This window comes from Balaenoptera acutorostrata, chromosome 2 (assembly GCF_949987535.1).
Source record: "Balaenoptera acutorostrata chromosome 2, mBalAcu1.1, whole genome shotgun sequence".
NCBI lineage: Eukaryota > Metazoa > Chordata > Mammalia > Artiodactyla > Balaenopteridae > Balaenoptera > Balaenoptera acutorostrata.
Window position 1 is genome coordinate 65454838 of NC_080065.1, and position 21081 is coordinate 65475918.

Below are 21081 nucleotides of genomic sequence, written 5' to 3' on the forward strand. Positions count from 1 at the left end.
ATTAATTTTATTTGATTAATAATTTAAAGAGATTTTAAAGGTTTTTTTTAATGTATGTTGATTTTTAAAATTTACGTTCACTAGGTTTTCCCTTTGTTATTTTTAATTAAAGTAGTAGCTTGTTGGTATATTTTTATTGTATCGGTAGTTTACATTAAACAGTATTTTAACTTTTGAAATAATTTATTTCTTGTAATAAATTCAGCCTGTGAATAAATTTTAAAAAAATTCTTTAAAAAGTTATTAATTATAATGGGTAAATGTTGTTCTTTAGGATCATAGTGTCCTTAGATGTTACTCAGATTTTTGGGTTTTAGTCTGTCAGGGAAAGTAATTACTAACAATATAGGAAGAATTTGCCAAGATCTATTTGTGTTAATGAAAAGAAAGATCTGCCACAGCAGGTAAAGTGCATCATAGTAAACTTTTTTTTTTTTAAATAAGTGTAATCCTCTACCAGAACATTGTTTTTAATCCCAGGACCTTAAATAGTGGACAGCTTTATGAAGATGAGTTAATAATCCTTATAGATTGACTGTATAGTCACTGGAAGTTTCTGCTGTGTTAGTATGTTTAGTCCAATGATTCTAATTAATTTTGTTGCTTAAAAATGTTACAGTGAGATTGTGCAGGGCACTTCTCTATTTTCTCTTCTCTTGTGTAGTTCACACTGCGAGGAGCCTGCAGCCCCATTCTGTAAAAATTATAGTTCTGAGTGTAGGATCTTTTTCCTCTAAGTCCTGGTTCTTTTCCTGGCAGCCACTATTTTTCTGCTTGGGCCTTGAATCAAGAGACACAACACATGTCATCACATGTTTCCTTCCCAAGGGAGAATCCCTTAAGGTTGTGCGTCTCTGGTTTAGCTGTGTAATTGCCCATTAGGGGAGGGCCAAAAGAATTTTTGCCAAACAGTGCATGTATTAGGACTCTTCTACCTGTGAATACTCTGTTTTCAAATCAAATGTGTAAGAAATAGCAACAATGTTTTGAAAAATACTAAATGGAAACATGAGGTAGAATACACTTGCTCTTAGGAAGTATTTTTTCATTTATAATTCTTGTTGAATGAACACATAAATTGAATGTAAACATTTCTTTTCTATTTTGTTTTTTGATTCCACAGTCCATGCTGTAACACTGTTTCTAAATATCTTCGGATGCTTGGCTTGGTTTTGTGTTGATCCTCCAAGAGGGGTTGATTTTGGATTGAGTATCCTGTGGTTCTTGCTTTTTACTCCTTGTTCATTTGTCTGTTGGTACAGACCACTTTACGGAGCTTTCAGGTAAAATGTGTGTACTTTAAAATATGCTCTTTAAAACCTGTGAAGTAAATAATTTGTAGTACACCTTAAAGGGAAAAGTGACATATTTTCATTTTTCAAATTTTTTATTATTGTATAATATACCTTCAGAAAAGTCCATATATAACATCTCTGTGTATTAAGTCTGTATATAACATGCTTGTGTATTCATTTGACTTTGTAACAAATAATATCCCATTCTTTTCTCCCACTTGAGAAAAAGATCAAACATGAAAATGAATGAGGGAAAAATGAGAACAATCTTAGGTCTTAATATTTGTAAAAGATTCTATTCCATATGATACACTTGACTTTAAAGAAAATTTTACTTTTTATTCTTCCCTTCAGAAAAAATCAGAAGTGGTGATTACAGCCTAATTTTTAAATGAACCTAGGTAGCCTAGGTAAGGTGAATATACATGTGATATTTAAAGTGAGTCACTTTTCACCTAGCAACTTGGTAATTATTTTCTGTGTAAATTCATTTTTGGTTTTTCAAAATTCAGTAACGTTTTAAAACTGTTTAGACTATAAGATTAACTATACTACTTTGCATGGTATATTTTAATCAATGGTTAGGATTAACATTTCTTAAATGCGTGTTCTGTGGGGTGTTACTAGGTGTTGTAGAAAAAAAAGTTCATTAGCTTAAGTCTGGGAACAGTGGGGATAATAAAATTAAATAAGGTTCTTCATTTCAGAATTTCTTAGACTTCTTTAAGAGCCTCGTGTGCTTTGTGATATGACCATGGAACCATTATTTGTGCGTGTGTGTTGAGTACCTTGTTGGACTCTTGCTTTAGGAAATAAACATTGGGAAATGCTGATTTAGATGATAGCCCTAGATGAGTCCATGTATTCAATTGTTTATCAACTTATTTTTATTTGAGTAAACTCATTTATGAATAACAAACCTCATTTATGAATAACAAACCTCTTTCAACTCTGGTGTATGAGGAGCAGCATTACTAGGAAATAGGCATGTACTGTTTCAAGACTGATGATTAAGAAATGAAACACAAGCATCTGAACATATAACGTAAGTCAGTAGAAAATGGGTAACTAAAATCTTTTAGGCCAGATTCACATATTTCTTAAAAGAAGTTGTTATTGAAAGCATTTAGTTTTTATTAATCAGACTCTGGAGTGAAGCATGTACTGTGATGATATATTAGGGAAATTAGAGGGCCACGTTCAGTTGTTTAACTTTCTTTTTTCTATTTGAACAAAAAATTTCTTTGATTATTCAGAATGTGTATCACCACCCCCATCCCCCAAAGCCCTGCCAAATGAAATGAGAAACGCAGATATGTAAACAGAAAACAAAAAAGAAGGAAAAGGGGGAAGATTAGGGAATTTGGAGAAAAAAGATACCATTCAACAGAAAACTAAATTGGTTAGAAATGGAATGAAGGGAAGAAAATAGATGGGAGGAGGGAAAGGGAGGAAAATCTTTGGATCTAATGGAACGTGAGAGGTTGGTTGTCAAGGAATGGGGAGGAGCACCCCTATAGATGTAGGTTGGAGAAGAATAAGAGGGACCTGTTTACTCCTTGCGTGAACAGGAGAGTTACTGCTGCTCTTTTCCTTGTTATCTAAGTCTGGCTCACAAAGTTTTTTAATTTTTAATTTTTTGACGTGTGGCCTCTGCTTGCCTACTTCCATCATGTTACCAGTGTATCTGTAATGATGCTTGTGGCTGGGAATGGGGATGTCTTTGAGACTTTGAAAATGACCTGAAACTAGAGACTTTGAATTTTAAGCCTTCTGTGACAAATGTAGCCAGAATAAACTATAAAAAGCCAGTTTTCTGCCATTTATTACTTGAAGTCACTTGGTTCCTTTTATTCCCTTTCTTTGCCAGTGGAAATAAAAATGCTTTGTGGAACATTTTTACTTCTGGCATTATTAACCCCTGGGCTAAATTCTTAGCTGCATCTCAACCCTTTAGAGTATATGTATCACAAATATGTTAATTATCTGGGCTTTACTGTTTGGAGCAGAACTGAGAGGAATAGTTTTTTTAGGGGAAAGTTGAAAGTATTTTAAATCATTAATTAATATACCTTCTCAGTGTATAACTTCGGCATTTTTTTCACCCAGATTGCCAGTGGTTTCTTCTGAAGTATCTGGTAAAGTTTTTTAAACATTTACTGATGACAGATTTCTACCTTAAATATGGAGACCTTAAACCAGATACATTGGATATGATTATTTATATTAAATACAGGGTTTTAAATAGACTTTATGTATTCACATAAGTGCTTTATTTGAGATAAATTTTGACAGGGATTACTGCCTTTTGAGAAGGGGCAGAGTCACAGGATGTGCAAGTGTTTCATATTCTGTTTCAAGACTGATGATTAAGAAACACAAGCATCTGAACATATTACGTAAGTCAGTAGAAAATGGGTAACTAAAATCTTTTAGGCCAGATTCACATATTTCTTAAAAGAAGTTGTTATTGAAAGCATTTAGTTTTTATTAATCAGACTCTGGAGTGAAGCTAAAGTGCTTTTTAAAAGTTTTTCAAGTTTTAGTCTTCTCTGGCTAATGATGTATTTGCCTCTATTGCCATATTTAAATACCTACTGTGAACTTGATTTCTTCAGGTTTCCCTAGAAGTGAAGAAAAGAATGGTAAGCAATAAGAAAAACATGGCAGGTATTGATTTTAGAATAAACCAGTCATTGCAAGCATACAAGTTAGAGGGACATTAGATCTGAGAATGTGATCAGATTTTTTTTTTTTAGTTGTCCGGTGAATTTTTTTTCCCCCCCTTGTAGATAGGTGGTAATTCCAAGTTTCTAGGGTAGCTGTTAGCTTTGTCATGGGGTGCTGAAAATAACTAGAGGGCATATTAGGAAGTCTTTATTCTAGAATGATCAGTTCTTTGTTCTTTGTCCCTTAGTCAGTTGAAGTTGCATTTTTAATTGCCATATATAGTTTATCTCCTTTGCCTCGCTGTTGACTCATAGTCTAAAAGTAAATCCTTTTTAAAGGTTAATAGTTAACTTTGTTATCAAGAATTTGTTGTAGTTTGCTTAATAACATGATGGCTGAGTAAACCTTTGTATATTAACTCTTAAGCTGGGAAGAAAAATATAATTGTTTTAACTGAATTATAAAATGCCTTTAGATTGAGTTAAAGTATTTGCTAATAGCTTTAGAGCCTACTGAAAAAATTTAAATCTGCATTTAAGTGATTATAATCAATAATCTCATATACTAAATCATACTGATAATTACATTTAATGATTTTAAAATGTGATAAAGGTTGATTCTCTTTAGGAATAATCATTTTAAAATTAGTTATCATGCATGAGAAGTTGGTTTTCCAGTGTCATCTGAGTTTCTGTTTCAGTATTTCATTTGCAAGTTTGTTATTGAGTTCACTTGATGCTCTTAGGGAGATGTTAAGATAACTAACTTATGATTGCAAAGCAGTTAGAAAATAAGTATCTAAGGTTAAATTAATCACTCACTGAATACAGACAGTATATATTAGGCTGGAGATACAAAGAAGACATGGTACTTGCCCTGTAGAAACATATAATATATAAATGAGTTTAAAAGTAGGCATTACTGAAACTTTGGCTAGTAGAATTTATACATTAAAACAGAGTAATATTCAAACACCCCCAAAATTTGAAATACAGAGTAATTTAATACTGATATCATACCTGTGATATATCTCTAAATAGAAGATTAGTTATTTTCAAGTGAGTCTTCTTGGATTATCTTTTTGAGGATTTAAGTTTTTAATAAACATTCTTCTCTGAATTCAGAAAAAAAACCCCCAAAAACCTTGTTTTTACTAAAACCATTGAAATATCAGAATGTCCATGAAAAAGATGAGTTTTAAACTGTATAAAATACTGTCCTATATGAATATGACTTCTCTTAGTGTTACTGAACCAAACTTGGGTCCACTCACCTGTGTGCAGTAAAGCCAATCTACTGACACCGGGTTGTGGTGAAGGAAAGTGCAGCATTTATTGTAAAGGTACCCTACAAGGAGAACAGGTGGCTCATGCTCAAAATCCCCTGAACTCCCTGAAGTGTTTCAGCAAAACATTTTGAAAGGCAAGGTGAGGGAAGGACGTCCCAGGGTATGTGATCAGCTCATACACAATTCTCTGACTGGTTGTTGGTGACGTAACAGGGGTTAACGTTATCAATCCTTAGGCGCCAGTAGGTCTGGGGCCTACATGCTCATGCTTGTCAAGTAGTTAATTTCTTCTATTTGGTGGTAGTTTTAGCATCTATAAAACAACCCCAGAAGTGTGCATCAGATATTATTATCTAGGTACTTCAGAGAGGAGCTATAGTGGAGGATAAGAGGGAATGAATGGTCTGTCCCAGGAAGGCCCCATAGGGTCCTGCTCAGTTACATTAGTTTTCAACCAAGAAGCTCCTTTTACTGATATATGCAAAGGACTTTGACCTTCCTGAATTAATCCCATTGCCTGAATCTGAAGGAGAATTTTATAGAGAAGTTTCAAGCGTATGTGCTTTTAAAAGTTGTTTATTAGGTATCAGAATTAAACTTAGAGTTGTCATTTTGTCATTTACATATTTTTAAAAAGACTAACTTTGTTCTTAATTTTATGTTTCCACAAATCACCAAGCATTATGTAAATACTTTAAAATATTAGGTAATTATTAATGAAGCAGTGTTTTGTTGAAAAAGTATGATTATTGGAAACAGACTGAGAAAGGGTTAGAATTCTGGCTTCCCCACTTAAAAGCTGTGTGCTGTTATGAAAATGCAGTAAAACCTCGCAGTGCCTCAGTTTTTTGAGTGTAAATTGGGCATAACATTTGCAGAGTTGATAAGAAGATTAGAGATAATCTGTGCAAAATATTTGTCTTTAAAGGTGGTCAACAATTGGTAGCTGGAATGTTTTATTTTTTTGTTTTTGATAGGTTTTATCATTTACTTTTGATGATCCATAAAACCATTACTTGTTATGTTTTGCTGCTTTTAGTTCATTGTTCTTTGGTACCCCAGTCTAACCTGGAGGAAATCATAATGTACACTAAAGTGTATGTAGGTTCTTTGTATTGCTTGATAAAAATAAACTTAAAAAAATGTTGTCTGGAGCAGAAGCAAGAAAAACTACAGTCCTGCAGCCTGTGGAACAAAAACCACATTCACAGAAAGATAGACAAGATAAAAAGGGACAGGGCTATGTACCAGATGAAGGAACAAGATAAAACCCCAGAAAAACAACTCAGTGAAGTGGAGATAGGAAACCTTCCAGAAAAAGAATTCAGAATAATGATAGTGAAGATGATCCAGGACCTTGGAAAAAGAATGGAGGCAAAGATTGAGAAGATGCAAGAAATGTTTAACAAAGACCTAGAAGAATTAAACAACAAACAAACAGAGATGAACAATACAATAACTGAAATGAAAACTACACTAGAAGGAATCAATAGCAGAATAACTGAGGCAGAAGAACGGATAAGTGACCTGGAAGACAGAATGTTGGAATTCACTGCTGTGGAACAGACTAAAGAAAAAAGAATGAAAAGAAATGAAGACAGCCTAAGAGACCTCTGGGACAACATTAAACACAACAACATTTGCATTATAGGGGTCCCAGAAGGAGAAGAGAGAGAGAAAGGACCCGAGAAAATATTTGAAGAGACTATAGTCGAAAACTTCCCTAACATGGGAAAGGAAATAGCCACCCAAGTCCAGGAAGCGCGGAGAGTCCCATACAGGATAAACCCAAGGAGAAACATGCTGAGACACATAGTAATCAAACTGGCAAAAGTTAAAGACAAAGAAAAATTATTGAAAGCAGCAAGGGAAAAATGACAAATAACATACAAGGGAACTCCCATAAGGTTAACAGCTGATTTCTCAGTAGAAGCTCTACAAGCCAGAAGGGAGTGGCACGATATACTTAAAGTGATGAAAGGGAAGAACCTACAGCCAAGATTACTGTACCCGACAACGATCTCATTCAGATTCGATGGAGAAATCAAAAGCTGTACAGACAAGCAAAAGCTAAGAGAATTCAGCACCACCAAACCAGCTCTACAACAAATGCTAAAGGAACTTCTCTAAGTGGGAAACACAAGAGAAGAAAAGGACCTGCAAAAACAAACCCAAAACAATTAAGAAACTGGTCATAGGAACATACATATCGATAATTACCTTAAATGTGAATGGATTAAATGCTCCAACCAAAAGACACAGGCTTGCTGAATGGACACAAAAACAAGACCCATATATATGCTGTCTACAAGAGACCCACTTCAGACCTAGGGACACATACAGACTGAAAGTGAGGGGATGGAAAAAGATATTCCATGCAAATGGAAATCAAAAGAAAGCTGGAGTAGCAATACTCTTATCAGATAAAATAGACTTTAAAATAAAAAATGTTACAAGAGACAGGGAAGGACACTACATAATGATCAAGGGATCAATCCAAGAAGAAGATATAACAGTTATATATGTACCCAGCATAGGAGCACCTCAATACATAAGGCAACTGCTAACAGCTATAAAAGAGGAAATCGACAGTAACACAATAATAGTGGGGGACTTTAACACCTCACTTACACCAGTGGACAGATCATCCAAACAGAAAATTAAGAAGGAAACACAAGCCTTAAATGACACAATAGACCAGATAGATTTAATTGATATTTATAGGACATTGCATCCAAAAACAGCAGATTACACTTCTCAAGTGCATGGAACATTTCCAGGATAGATTGCATCTTGGGTCACAAATCAAGCCTCAGTAAATTTAAGAAAACTGAAATCATATCAAGCATCTTTTCTGACCACAACACTATGATATTAGCAATCAGTTACAGGGAAAAAAACATAAAAAACACAAACACATGGAGGCTAAACAATACGTTACTAAATAACCAAGAGATCACTGAAGCAATCAAAGGGGAAGTCAGAAAATACCTAGAGACAAATGACAATGAAAACACGATGATCCAAAACCTATGGGATGCAACAAAAGCAGTTCTAGGAGGGAAGTTTATAGCTATACAAGCCTACATCAAGAAACAAGAAAAATCTAACCTTACACCTAAAGGAACTAGAGAAAGAAGAACAAGCAAAACCCAAAGTTAACAGAAGGAAAGAAATCATAAAGATCAGAACAGAAATAAATGAAATAGAAACAAAACAATAACAAAGATCAATAAAACTAAAAGCTGGTTCTTTGAGAATAAACAAAATTGATAGGCCTTTAGCCAGACTCATCAAGAAAAAGGGGGAGAGGACTCAAATCAATAAAATTAGAAGTGAAAAAGGAGAAGTTACAAGAGACACTGCAGAAATACAAACCATCCTAAGAGACTACTACAAGCAACTCTATGCCAATAAAATGGACAACCTGGAAGAAATGGACAAATTCTTAGAAAGGTATAACCTTCCAAGACTGAACCAGGAAGAAATAGAAAATATGAACAGACCAATCACAAGTAATGAAACTGTGATTAAAAATCTTCCAACAAACAAAAGTCCAGGACCAGATGGTTTCACAGGTGAATTCTATCAAACGTTTAGGGAAGAGCTACCACCCATCCTCTCAAACTCTTCCAAAAAGTTGTGGAGGAAGGAACACTCTGAAACTCATTCTATGAGGCCAACATCACCTTGATAGCAAAACCAGACAAAGATACTACAAAAATAGAAAATTACAGACCAATATCACTGATAAATATAGATGCAAAAATCCTCAACAAAATACTAGCAAACAGAATCCAACAACACAAAAGGATCATACACCATGATGAAGTGGGATTTATCCCAGGGATGCAAGGATTCTTCAATACACGCAAATCAATCAATGTGATACACCATATTAACAAATTGAAGAATAAAAACCATATGATCATCTCAAGATGCAGAAAAAGATTTTGACAAAATTCAACACCCATTTATGATAAAAACTGTCCAGAAAGTGGGCATAGAGGGAACTTACCTCAACATAATAAAGGCCATATACGACAAACACACAGCAAACATCATTCTCAATGGTGAAAAACTGAAAGCACTTCCTCTAAGATCAGGAACAAGACGAGGATGTCCTCTCTCACCACTATTATTCAACAGAGTTTTGGAAGTCCTAGCCACGGCAGTCAGAGAAGAAAAAGAAAAGGAATACCAATTGGAAAAGAAGACGTAAAACTGTCACTGTTTGCAGATGACATGATACTATACATAGAGAATCCTAAAGATGCCACCAGAAAACTACTAGAGCTAATCAATGAATTTGGTAAAGTTGTGGGATACAAAATTAAGGCACAGAAATCTCTTGCATTCCTATACACTAATGATGAAGAATCTGAAAGAGAAATTAAGGAAACACTTGCATTTACCAGTGCAACAAAAAGAATAAAATACCTGGGAATAAACCTACCTAGGGAGACAAAAGACCTGTATGCAGAAAACTATAAAACACTGATGAAAGAAATTAAAGATGATACAAACAGATGGAGAGATATACCATGTTCTTGGATTGGAAGAATCAATATTGTGAAAATGACTATACTACCCAAAGCAATCTACAGATTCAATGCAATCTTTATCAAATTACCAATGGCATTTTTTACGGAACTAGAACAAAAAATCTTAATATTTGTATGGAGACACAAAAGACCCCGAAAGCAGTCTTGAGGGGAAAAAACGGAGCTGGAGGAATCAGACTCCCTGACTTCAGACTATACTACAAAGCTACAGTAATCAAGACAATATGGTACTGGCACAAAAACAGAAACATAGATCAATGGAACAAGATAGAAAGCCCAGAGATAAATCCACGCACCTATGGTCAACTAATCTATGACAAAGGAGGCAAAGATATACAGTGGAGATAAGACAGTCTCTTCAATAAGTGTTGCTGGGAAAACTGGGCAGCTACATGAAAAGAATGAAATTAGAACACTCCCTAACACCATACACAAAAATAAACTCAAAATGGATTAGAGACCTAAATGTAAGACTGGACACTATAAAACTCTTAAGAGGAAAACTTAGGAAGAACACTCTTTGACATAAATCAGAGCAAGATCTTTTTTGATCCACCTCCTAGAGTAATGGAAATAAAAACAAAAATAAACAAATGGGACGTAATGAAACTTCAAAGCTTTTGCATAGCAAAGGAAACCATAAACAAGATGAAAAGACAACCCTCAGAATGGGAGAAAATATTTGCAAACGAATCAACAGACAAAGGATTAATCTCCAAAATATATAAACAGCTCCTGCAGCTCAGTATTAAAAAACAAACAACCCAATCCAAAAATGGGCAGAACACCTAAATAGACATTTCTCCAAAGAAGACATACAGATGGCCAAGAAGCACATGAAAAGCTGCTCAACATCACTAATTAGAGAAATGCAAATGAAAACTACAATGAGGTACCACCTCACACCAGTTAGAATGGGCATCATCAGAAAATCTGCAAACAACAAATGCTAGAGAGGGTGTGGAGAAAAGGGAACTCTCTTGCACTGTTGGTGGGAATGTAAATTGATACAGCCACTATGGAGAACAGTATGGAGGTTCCTTAAAAAACTAAAAATAGAATTACCATATGACCCAGCAATCCTACTACTGGGCATATACCCAGAGATAACCATAATTCAAAAAGACACATGCACCCCAATGTTCACTGCAGCCGTATTTACAATAGCCAGGTCATGGAAGCCACCTAAATGACCATCGACAGATGAATGTATAAAGAAGTGGTACATATATACAATGGAGTATTACTCAGCCATGAAAAGGAATGAAATTGGGTCATTTTTTGAGATGTGCATGGATCTAGAGAGTGTCATACAGAGTGAGGTAAGTCAGAAGGAGAAAAACAAATATTGTATGTTAATGCATATATGTGGAACCTAGAAAAATTGTACAGATGAACCGGTTTGCAGGGCAGAAATTGAGACACAGATGTAGAGAACAATCGTATGGATACCAAGGGGGGAAAGCGGCAGGGGGTGGTGGTGGTGGTGTAATGAATTGGGCGATTGGGATTGACATGTATACATTGATGTTTATGAAATTGATGACTAACAAGAACCTGCTATATAAAAAAAAAAAGTTGACTGAAATGATATTTGCATTTCTGTACATGGTTATGTGCATGTGATCAATGGGAAGAAATATACAAAAATACAGCTAATAAAGGGAGTTTTAAAAAAAAAGTCTGATAATCTAGTCTTTTAAGTGGAGTTTTTTGTCTATTTATGTTTGATGTAATTACACTTATGTAATTACATTAAAATTATATGTAATTTAGTTACATTTTTGTTTATCTTTAATGATATACATGGATTTATATCTAATATTTATAGCTACTACTTACCATATATAAAGCATATCTGTTAAATACCTTTTTCTTTCTTTACCTTTTAGATTAATAAAGTATTATTCTATTTTTCATATATTCTTTTTATCATTTTCTCTTTTACTATAGGTCTACAGACAATGAATTCCCTCAAATTTTGTTTGAAAACGTTTTCATTTCACCTTCATTTTTTAGCTTTATTGAGGTATAACTGACAAAATTATAATATATATAAGGTATGCAACATGGTGCTTTGATATTCATACACATTGTGAGAGCATTACCACAATTGAGTTAACACATCCATCACCTCACATTATTTACCTTTTCTTTCCTTACAATGTACTCTTCTAGCAAATTTCAGTTATACAATACAGTATTATCTACTATAGTCACTAGGTTCTGCATTAGATACTTAGACCTTATTCATCTTAAAAGTTTGTATCCTTTTACCAACTTCTCCCCATTCACTCCAGCCCCTGGTAATCACCGTTCTACTCTGTGTTTCTATGAGTTCTACTTTGTTTTTTAAAAATTCTGCATATAAGTGATACCATGCACTATTTATCTTTCTCTGTCTGGCTTACTTCACTTAGTATAGTGCCCTCAGGTTCATTCATGTTGTTGGAAATGGCAGGATTTCCTTCTTTTATTAAGGCTGAATAATATTCCATTATATATATATACACACTACACACACACACACACACACACACACACACACACACACACTACATTTCCTTTATCCATTCTTGCATCAGTGGACCCTTAGGTTGTTTCCATACCTTGGCTATTACGAAGAATGCTGCAGTGAAAATGGGATTACAAATATCTCTTCCAGATAATGATTTCATTTCCTTCAGATAAATACCCAGAAGTGGAATTGCTGGATCATATGGTAGTTCTATTTTTAATTTTTTGAAGAACCTCCATACCCTTTTCCACAGTGGCTGCACCAGTTTACATTTCCATCAACAGTGCCCAGGCATTCCCTTTTCTCATCTTCCTCACCAACACTTCTTATTTCTTGTCTTTTTGGTAATAGCCGTTCTAACAGACATGAGGTGGTATCTCATTGTGGTTTTGATTTGCTTTTAGCTGATGATTAGCGATGTTAAGCATCTTTTTGTGTATCTGTTGGCCATCTGTGTGTCTTCGTTTGAGAAATATCTATTCAGATTTTCTGCCCACTTTTTAATTGGATTGTTAGGGGCTTTTCTGCTATTGAGTTTTTAAATATATTTTGGATATTAACCCCATATTATTATATGATTTGCAATTATTTTCTCCCATTTGGTAGATTTCATTTTGTTGATGATTTCTTGTGCTGTACAGAACTTTTTTTTTTTTTTTAAGATTTCTTTTAAAGGTCAGGTCTTTTATTTATTTACTTATTTTTGGCTGCGTTGGGTCTTCATTGCTGCGCGCGGGCTCTCTAGTTGCGGTGAGCAGGGGCTACTCTTCATTTGCAGTGTGCGAGCTTCTCATTGTGGTGGCTTCTCTTGTTGAGGAACATGGGCTGTAGGTACACTGGCTTCAGTAGTTGTGGCACTTGGCCTCAGTAGTTGTAGCTCGCAGGCTCTAGAGTTTAGGCTCAGTAGTTGTGGCGCACGGGCTTAGTTGCTCCATGGTATGTGGGATCTTCCTGGACCAGGGATTGAACCTGTGTCCCCTGCATTGACAGGCAGATTCTTAACCACTGCCTCACCAGGGAAGTCCCGAGAAGATTTTTTATTTGATGTAGTTCTACTTGTTGATTTTTGCTTTTGGTGTCAAGTCCAAAAAATCATTGCCAAGACTGATGTTGAGGAGCTTACCACCTGTGTTTTCTTCTAGGAGTTTTATGGTTTCAGGTCTTATGGTCATGTTTTTAATCCATTTTGAGTTAATTTTTGTGTATGGTTTAAAATAGTGGTCCAGTTTCATTCTTTTGTATGTGGCTGTCCAGTTTTCCCAACACCATTTATGGAAGAGACTGTCCTTTCCCCCATTATATATTCTTGGCTCCTTTGTAGAATGTTAATTAACCATATATGTGTGGGTTTATTTCTGGGCTCTCTATTCTGTTGCATTGATCTATGTGTGTGTCTTTGTGCCAGTACCATACTGTTTTGATTACTATAGCTTTGAAATATAGTTTGAAGTCAGGGAGCAGGATTCCTCCAGCTTTGTTCTTCTTTCTCAAAGTTGCTTTGGCTACTCAGGATCTGTTTAAGTTTCATACAAATTTTATAATTGTTTGTTCTATTTCTGTGAATCTGAAAAATGCTATTGGTATTTTGTTAGGAATTGCATTGAATCTGTAGATTGTCTTGGGTAGTATGGTCATTTTACAATACTAATTCTTCAAATCCGTGAGTGTGGAATATCTTTCCATTTATTTATGTCTTCAGTTTGTTTCATCAGTGTCTTATAGTTTTCATTGTGTATGTCTTTTAGCTCCTTGGCTAAATTTTTTCCTAGGCATTTGATTATTATTCTCTTATTGGTGCAATTGTAAATGAGATTTTTTTCTTAATTTCTCTTTCTGTTAGTTCATTTTTTGTGTATAGAAACACAACAGATATTTGTATGTTGATTTTGTGCCCTCTAACTTTACTGAATTTGTTTATTGGTCCTAACAGTTTTTTGGTGGAGTCTTTAGGGTTTTCTATGTAAATATCATTTCATCTGCAAATAGTGACTATTTCACTTCTTCCTTTCTGATTTGGATTTTTTTTTTTCCTTACCTAATTGCTCTGGGTAGGACTTCCAATACTATGTTGAATAAGAGTGGTGAGAGAGGGCATCCCTGTCTTATTCATGATCTTAGAGGAAAAGCTTTTAGCTTCTCACTATTGAGTATGATGTTAGCTGTGGGCTTGTCATATATGACCTTTATTATGTTGAGGTATGTTCCCTGTATATCCTCTTTGTTGAGAGTTTTTATCATAAATCAATGTTGAATTTTGCAAATGCTTTTTATGCATCTATTGAGATGATCATATGATACTCATCATTTATTTTGTTAATGTGGTGTATCATATTGATTGATTTGTGGATGTGGAACTGTCCTTGCATCCCTGGAATAAACCCCACTTAATTGTGTTTTATGATCCTTTTCATGTGTTGTTGAATTTGGCTTGCTAATATTTTATTGAAGGTTTTTGCCTGTATGTTCATTAGGAACAATGGCTTGTAATTTTCTTTTTTTGTAGTGTACTTGTCTGGTTTTGGCATTAGGGTAATGCTGGCCTTGTAAAATGAGTTTAGAAGTGTTCCCTCCTCTTCTGTGTTTTTTGAAAGAGTTTGAGAAAGATTGTTATTAATTTTTCTTTAAATGTTCGGTAGAATTCACCAATGAAGCCATGTGGTCTTGGACTTTTGTTTTTGGGAGGTTTTGGTTACCGATTCAATCTCCTTACTAGTAATCGATCTGTTCAGATTTTCAATTTCCTCATGATTCAGACTTGGCAGGTTGTATGTTTCTAGGAATTTATCCCAGTATAAACTCATGTATTGAATTCTTTTTTTTTTTTTTTAAACATCTTTATTGGAGTATAATTGCTTTACAATGGTGTGTTAGTTTCTGCTTTATAACAAAGTGAATCAGTTATACATATACATATGTTCCCATATGAATTCTTAATTTCAGTAGTTTCTTTCAGTTTTGCCATGTGTACTTGAACATTTTTTAAAGATTTTATTATCTTATGAAATTTTGTTAATGTCTTTGTGTGCACACTTCAGTATCTAGAATGCTCTGTGAATTTGTTTTGTGTTGTCCATATTTTTCTCTTGGTATTTAATCATATGGTGCATCTCTTGGTATACTTAACAAGACTTGATTGAATCTGGATGTGGTGAATAAAGAATTGTGGAGGCTTCTGATGATGTTCAGTTGTTTCAGAGCAAGTTCACCTTTGCCGTGCTTGTCAGCTAGAGTGTAAGTCAGGGGCTAAGCTGAGTTAAGGCTGAGTTGCAGTTTTGTTTAATTTCTGTCTGTGTCTGTATCTGCCCCAGTCATAGAGGTTAATCCTCTAGGTTTTGTTTTTTTGGTTTTTTTTTTTAATACAGAAGTACTCATTTAGTTGTTGTTGTTTTTTTTTTAAATTTATTTTTGGCTGTGTTGGGTCTTCGCCTCTGTGCGAGGGCTTTTTCCAGCTGCGGCAAGCGGGGCCACTCTTCATCGCGGTGCGCGGGCCTCTCACTATTGCGGCCTCTCTTGTTGCGGAGCACAGGCTCCAGACGCGCAGGCTCAGTAGTTGTGGCTCACGGGCCTAGTTGCTCCACGGCATGTGGGATCCTCCCAGACCAGGGCTCGAACCTGTGTCCCCTGCATTGGCAGGCAGACTCTCAACCACTGCACCACCAGGGAAGCCCAATCCTCTAGGTTTTAAATTGAGAACCTGATATGTTCACTTGGGCTCCTCCCTCAGCAAGTCCTGGATTCACACAGTATAGTCCTGTGATCCCTAGAGGGGAGAAGGGAGGGAGGACAACATCCTTTTAGAGGGTCCATGACATGAAAACTATTTCATAATAACATTAAGATGTTGTTCTCTTACAAGTATACAGTGGAGTTTTCCAGAGGCTCACATGACTTGCAAAGAGTTTGAATGTAGAAACAGAAAAGAGAATGCAGCTATCTTCTATTAAACCAGACATTAAAGAGGTTTGCAAAAATATAAAGTAATGCTACTCTTTTTGCTGTTTTTTTTTCAGTTTTCATGAAAATGTTATTTTATTGTAAGCAATTTGTTATCTAAAACATTAGTTAAATGCTTTAAATATTTCTCAATGTTAGTTTCTCATTTGGTAAAGCAAGAGCTACAACCCACATAAGCAAATTTTCCTTGAGATGCTCAATAATAAAGATGTCCTGAGACCAAAAGTTTCAGAATTGCTGTTCTTTTCCCATTAGGGAACACTGCAGAAAAGTCTACTCTGCTTTCAGAGGCTCTGCTTATCTCTTTAGCTTCTGTATTTGGTACATGCCTTGAGAGAAAAGTTGGCTGCATGTTTGGGCCAGTTTTATGCTTCTCACTTCTCATTTCTCATCAGTATTTTGTTACAGTGCATGCTTAGTTTAGTGTCGCGAGTCCTGTGAATCTGCCATATCTCAGTTGGTTTGTCTGTTCCCTGGCAGCAGCGCTCTCTGCAGGCAGAATCTGAATTTTCAACTTATTGTCTTGCATTCAGGAAAAATGAATTGAGGCCGTAGAAAGTCAGCTTACATTTCTGTAGTTCTCTTCCACTCCAGAATCATGGTCTCTCTATTCCTGGATGCTTCAGCAGATATAAGCAGATTTTTTTTTTCCCCATTTTATCCTACTGTTCTAGTTGCTCTTGGTAGGGATGTGTTTGACACCAGCTTTTCTGTCATATTTGGAACCGTAAAAATAAAATTAATTTATTTGGTGCTTAGAATTTCCATCTCTGCTTACATTGCTAATCTGTTCTTGCATACTGTCTAGTTTATCCATTAGAACCCGTAGCATATTAATCATAGTTGTACATTCCTGATCTGGTAATTCCAGCATCCTAGTCATATCTGACTGTGGTTCTGACGCTTGTTCTATCTCTTCAAACTGTTTTTTGCATTTTAGTATGTCTTGTAATTTTTACTTGATAGCTGGACATGATGTACTAGGTAAAAGGAACTGCTGTAAATAGACCTTTAGTAATGTGATGGTAAGGTGTGGGGGAGGGGAAGCGTTCTGTAGGCCTGTGATTAGGTCTCGGTCTTTTACTTAGCCTGAGCCTCAGGACTGTGAACTGCACCAGTGCTTCTCAGTCCTTCCTTCTTCTCAGGTGGGACAGGCTGGCCTACAGTGGGCTGGAGTTGGGTATTTCTGTTCCCTCATGTAGGTTAGGCTCTAATAAAACCGCAGCAGGTTGGGCTCTGGTTAGTTTCTCCTGAGGGCAGTCCTTGTTAAGAACAGAGTGCTCTAGAGTATTTGCAGATGGTTCCATTTCCCCACCTCCTCCTGGAAGCATGGGGGGATTTTTTTCTCTAAAGAATTCACTCTGAGAACCAGATTGAGCTGTCGTTGGTAAAATTCACAAATGTGTGGGATTCCCCATATGACTAGGTCTCCGTGGAGTTTTTAACTCTTCAGAGTTGCCCACTCTGAGCCTCTTGTCAATTACAGTTCGGAATTCCTCCCCTGGCAATGGTTGCTGCAGAGGTTTCTGCTTATGGGTTTTTGCTCTAATAACTTTTGATTCTCTGTATTCATCTATCTGTCTCCCAGTTTTGGGGTTGCAGTTTGCCCTCTGGCTTCACTTCTCTTTCAGATCTAAGAAGAGTTGTTGACTTTTCAGTTTGTTCAGCTTTTTACTTGTAGTTAGGATGGTTTGCTACCTCTAAGCTTCTTCCAGGTATTTAAGATTTATTTTTTATTTATTTATTTATTTTATTTTTGGTTGCGTTGGGTCTCTTAGTTGCGGCACGCAGGATCTTTCATTGTGGTGCGCAGGCTCTTCATTGCAGTGTGCAGGCTTTTCTCTAGTTGTGGTGTGCAGGCTCCAGGATGCGTGGGCTCTGTAGTTTGTGGCATGCAGGCTCTCTAGTTGAGGAGTGCAAGCTCAGTAGTTGTGGCGCGCGGGCTTAATTTTCCCGTGGCATTGTGGGATCTTAGTTCCCTGCTCAGGGATCGAACCTGCATCCCCTGCATTATAAGGTGGATTCTTTACCACTGGACCACCAGGGAAGTCCCTCAGGTATACTTTTTAAAAGTAAGCTATCTCTGCACAGTAGACAGTATATTTTTGGTCCTGTTTCTTTAGAACATACTTAGTATCCGTAGGGATGTTGCACCTTTTATGTTGGAATATTTTGCTAATTGAAATTAAAAATTAAATATAATTGAACTATAACACTATTTTAACATATTGAAAAGTGTTATACTAGTGTATGAACCAGAAAGTCAATCAAATTTTTTCTGTAAAAAGATACTTTATATTTGATTTTAAGTGTAAAAACATTCAAAGCTCAGGAATTGATATTAGTTCATTTTTATGTTGTTTAAATAGTCTTTCAAGTTAGTTTAATGTAAGTTAAAATACTGCCTTTTGTAATTAACTTGACTCTATTTCATCCTGTTTGTATAACCAGAAAAAGAGAATTTTTCTTTTTTGATTCCAAAGCAAAGTCTCAAATTAAATTTATCTTAAGGAAGGATAATATTCTTTCTATACCTGCAAGAGGAACCTACTGTTTAGTTTCTTGCATGTGTATATAAATATATAGTGCTTTAGAGTCTACAAGTCTTGTTCAGTACTTTATATTGTTTAATGTTTAGAATCTTTCTAGTGGATCATTAGTTGCTGAGATTTTCACCTAGGCCTTCAGACTGGAAGTTTAGGGCTCCTGTTTTCCTTTCTACTTTATTATGTTTACATTATTATTTAATTTGCAGAGACTCTAGGTAACTCAATGATCTCTGTTCAGTGGGTTAATTAATCTTAGAATACAGTTGAACCTTGAACAAATGGGTTTGAACTGCTTGGGTCCACTTATACGTGGATTTTATTCAATAAATACTACTACAGTACTACATGGTCCATAGTTGGTTGAATCTGTGGATGTGGAACAATGGATACAGAGGGCTGACTGTAAAGTTCTATACGGATTTTCGACTGGGGTGGGGGTGGGGTCCATACGCCTAACCCGTTGTTCAAAGGTCGGCTATATTTTCTGGCAATGTTTATTTCTTGAATAGTTCTTTAACCACAGTAGTTAAGAGCTTACTATTCATTACAAAGTTCTGTACCAGCTGGGTGTTGAGCGTGAGGAGAAGGAAAATGGCCTGTTAATTTTTATGTGGCTTAGTTTATAATAGTTTTTCTAGTGTGATGGAAAGACCCTTGGTATTCTCCTTTCAGAGAGCTTAAGGTTCTCCCTTTTCTAACTGTATATCTGTGTAAAGCTGATTTTCTTAATTTTCAACCATAATGATATATAATAGATTGAGGGCAGAAGCTGATGTGAAAATCCATAGAGAATGTAGCAGTGCTGGGGATTTAAAAACTCTGAAACTGACACCTCCTTCTGTGTGCACTTGAAAGAATATATATTCTGCTTTGGTTGGATGAAATGTTCTGTTAATATCAGTGTGGTCAAAATGGTTGATAGTGTTGTTCAGGTCTTCTGTATTCATACTGATTTTTTGTCTGCTTGTTTTGTCAGTTCCTGAGAATTGACAAAATGTTGAAATTTCCAACTTTAATTATGGATTTTTCTCTTTCTTCTTTTAGTTTTACCTTCATGTAGTTGGACATTCTTGTTAAGTAGATATATATTTATGATATGTTTTCTTTGTGCTTTGAATTCTTTATCATTATGTAGTTTCCCTCATTATCCCTGGTATAATAATCCTTTTTTGTTATCTATTTTATCTGATATTATGACAACTATTCCAGCTTTCTTTTAATTTATGTTTTCATATTATATCTTTTTCTATTCTTTTACCTTTAACCTACTAATGTTTTTATATTTATAGTGACGTTTTTTGGTAGGCAATCTTTATTTGGGTCTTGCTTTTGCATCCAAGTTGGCAGTCTATCTATATTAATTGTGCATTTATGCCATTTACATTTATTGATCTGATTAGATTAGAATCTGTCTTTTTACAAACTATTTTCTGTTTGTTCCAACTGTTGTTTCTTTTTTATTCCTTTTTGTCTTCTTCTGGATCAATTGAGTATTTGTAAATAATTTTATGTTCTCCTATGTCTTCATTATTTCTGCCTCTTATCAAAATCTTTTTTTAGTGATGCCTGAGTTTTTATAGTATACATTTTTAATTAATCTTGGTCTATGTCCAAATTATAATATTCCTATTCATGTGTACTGTAAGGACCTCCCAAAAGATTACTCCCATTTTCTTCCCCAATTGTTTGTGCTATTTTTGTTAGGTATTTTATTTTTACATACACTAGAAATACACAATGCATTGCAATTACTTTTGCTTCAGACAGTTGTCTCTTATAAAAATTAAAAATAGAGAGAAATGAATTTTATAATGGACTTCATTAAAGCCACTTCAGCACTTTTCATTTTCTTATTTAGACCCATGTTTCTGCCTCATATCATAATTGTTTTGCCAGAAGAATTTTGTTAAATATTTCTTTTAGTACATGTCTGCTGGTAACCAGTCCTTTAGTTTTTCATTTTTGAAAGATATTTTTATTGGGTATAAAATTCTGAGTTCAGGTTTTTGTTTTTTTTTTTTTCTTTCTGTATTTTAAACACATCACTTTGATGTATTCTGGCTTGCAGAGCTTTTGATGAGATGTCTGCTATAATTCTTGTTCTGTTTTTAAAGTATTTTTTTCTCTTTCTGCCTTCAAGTTTTTTTCCTTATTTCTGATTTTGGGCATTTTGATTATGATGTGCATGTTTGTGTGTTCATTTGTGTGTGTTTTGGTGTGTATCTTTAGTGTTCTCTAATGT

At 35.2% G+C, this 21081-nt stretch overlaps 1 protein-coding gene across 1 annotated transcript in view; it reads left to right on the top strand.

Moving 5' to 3' along the window:
• SCAMP1 (secretory carrier membrane protein 1) overlaps nt 1–21081 on the top strand; it is a 103610-nt gene that overhangs the window by 52469 nt on the left and 30060 nt on the right. The window contains exon 6 of the mRNA XM_007175878.2: nt 1124–1283. Coding sequence (XP_007175940.1) covers nt 1124–1283 — 160 coding nt within the window. The remainder of the gene's footprint in view (nt 1–1123; nt 1284–21081) is intronic.